Consider the following 2,640-nt stretch of genomic DNA (forward strand, 5'->3'; position numbering starts at 1 on the left):
ACAGGTGTGATTGGTGAATAACAGTAATGTCATTAACACACACACACACACACACACACACACACACACACACACACACACACACACACACACACACACACACACACACACACACACACACACACACACACACACACACACACACACACATTGAAATCAACAATGTTTTTTTTATTTTGAAATGTTCTTATTGTCACAGTGACATCAGTGTCCTGGGACAGAGGTCGATGGTCCTTCCCCTGGTTCTGAGTTTACTTTTGGAAGTTGCTCATCCTCTTTGTCCTTTTCCTCTGAAGGACCTCCCTGCTCAGAGCCCGCCCTCTGTGTGGGGCCCTCAGCACTGTCCTCCATCCTCGCTGGGAGCAACATCCAGGAACTCTGCAGTATGTTGCCGATAGTAATCCGCTGCTCCACAGCAGGGTCCAGCATTCTGCGGATAAGGTCCTTTGCCTCCGGCGAGACAGATGGAACGTCAGGGAAGTTAACGATATGCTGAATTTGAATTCGCAGCATCTTCCTGACGTTGGTGGCATCATAGGGCATTGCTGCATGAAGCATCATGTACAGCACAACAGCCATACTCCACACATCAGACACTCTGGGGTCGTATGGAACATTTCTGGAAATCTCAGGTGCTACATAGCTGTAGGTGCCGCAGGTGGTCTCACTCAGCACCACGCGCCCGTGTGCATAAGTGAGCCTCTTGCTGAAACCAAAGTCACACACTTTGAGGTTGTGATGCTTGTCCAGCAGCAGGTTCTCACACTTCAGGTCTCTGTGAACTACATCCATGTTGTGCAGATATTGGACTGCCTCACACAGCTGTGTGAAAAGCCTGCAGGCTGCATGTTCAGGTAAGGGCCCCGCAGCATTGATATGTTTCAAGAGGTCTCCTTTCCTACAGAGCTCCATCACCACATACACCTAGAGACACACAGAGCACAGTGACCCTCTCTCCAGTCAAATATCTGCAACACTAATAACATGTCCTCCAACCTCTAACTGAATGTGTGTTTAGTGCCAATAAAGGGATATTGGAAAGTTAAGATAAGATGGACCTTTATTGATCCTAAATGAATGTGTTTTAGCAGCAGCAGAATAACAGAGACACACAGACAGCACAGAGGAGAATACACACAAGGAAATAAGAATACAAATAAGAGTTGACCATGCTAAATGTTATATGTGCTTAACATCAGCATCCAGCTTTGACATATTTGAACAACAACACAGATAAAGACATTTTTTATTCTACTGGTACTCTTAAGTTTACCCGTTATAAGATGCTTTTCCCTATTGTCTTTGTACGTGAGGGGGAAAAGTTGGGATAAGGTCTGTGTATTTACTACATTATACATTTAAAGGGCATTATGACAGATGTTACATTCAGTCAAGCTGTGAAAAAGAGCTCACAGAAACAATGAATGCATAAGGAAAGATCATAGTTTGGGCTAATAATACTACTTTTGTAAGTTTAGCGTAACTTTTTCCTCATGGCTACATATGACCATATGGTTATGATGTCAGATTGTCCTCTGCTGTGTCTTTGGATACAACGTTTTCGGGTTTTCAGTAGATCTTGTTCACACAGACAACAGTCCAGACACGCTTCATTTAAAGCTGCTCCTTATTTATGACTTACTTGCTGTGGTTTTTTCAATTATGGTTCATATTAAGGGGAATGAAGGGTCAGACTAGTTTCTAAATGCTCACACGAGCTAAGTACAGCTTTTATAAATCAAACTAAACAAATGAAAGAAATGTGTTACCTTGTTTCTGTGTATTTCAAAGATGTCTAGGGTCTTGATAATGTTGGGATGGTTAAGAGACCTGATGATCTCCCTTTCCCGAGACAAAAACTTTGCCAGGTAACTAACATCAACCTTTCTTTTGTCTATAACCTTTATGGCTACGCTTCTCTTCAGGCGGGTGGAATATGCACTCATCACTTTGCCGAACATCCCCTCTCCCAGGTTACTCTTGAAGGTGTAGCCACGGCTCTCCATCAACACTTTGTTCATGTTGGATGTTGATGACCGCAGAGGGATCAGGTCCTGAATCAGCCCAGCCCTGCAGGTTGCGCAGTGGAATGCCACCTGTTCAGATCGGAAGGGTTTTAGTACCATGATACTGTGACATCATCTTCTAGAATCCTTCTGAGAACTTGACTTCAGAACTGCATGTTAACTGTTTCTCTTCCCATCGCTACGTCACTAAGGGTTGAATCTAAGTTTGAATGTGCTGTGTTTGTTGGTAAGAAAGCTGTCCTTTAGTATCTGCTTGCTTTCTGTTGCACGACAGTTTTGAGTAATCCTTTGGAGCATGTCCGTCCCTTGATTTAAAAATGGATACTCAACATTGCAGCATTTTTACAGTATTTTTACAATATTCCAAACCTTAGATACAGTATAAAAACCTCTGCTTCTGCAATGATATCAGTTCAAAAATTATATATCTCAGCTGATAATAAACAAACAATTGAATAATTGATACACAGCTGATTTATGTTGGGTAAATTGGGCCAACCACAGCTGATTCCAGTCTGGCTTAGACTCAGTGGCAGTAAAAGGAGGACTTTGAGGAGTGATGTTTTTGGAAACAGAAACAGAAACAGAAAAAGACAAACACTGTAATGTCTGG

At 42.6% G+C, this 2,640-nt stretch overlaps 1 protein-coding gene across 1 annotated transcript; it reads right to left on the bottom strand.

Annotated features, from left to right (window-relative positions):
- Positions 1-204: 204 nt before the first annotated feature.
- Positions 205-2,021, bottom strand: tssk6 (testis-specific serine kinase 6). Its single transcript, XM_063881372.1, has 2 exons — positions 1,770-2,021; positions 205-924 (listed from the first exon to the last, which is right to left on the bottom strand). The coding sequence occupies exons 1-2, from the start codon at positions 2,019-2,021 to the stop codon at positions 205-207; spliced, it is 972 nt and encodes a 323-aa protein (XP_063737442.1).
- Positions 2,022-2,640: the final 619 nt, after the last annotated feature.

Source organism: Eleginops maclovinus, chromosome 4 (assembly GCF_036324505.1).
Source record: "Eleginops maclovinus isolate JMC-PN-2008 ecotype Puerto Natales chromosome 4, JC_Emac_rtc_rv5, whole genome shotgun sequence".
In the NCBI taxonomy this organism is placed as follows: Eukaryota; Metazoa; Chordata; class Actinopteri; order Perciformes; family Eleginopidae; genus Eleginops; species Eleginops maclovinus.

Coding starts and splice junctions, on each gene's coding strand:
- tssk6 (XM_063881372.1), bottom strand. CDS start 2,021: ATGAACAAAGTGTTGATGGAGAGCCGTGGCTACACCTTCAAGAGTAAC. Junction 925..1,769: donor TTGAAATACACAGAAACAAG/GTAACACATTTC, acceptor GTGTGTCTCTAG/GTGTATGTGGTGATGGAGCT.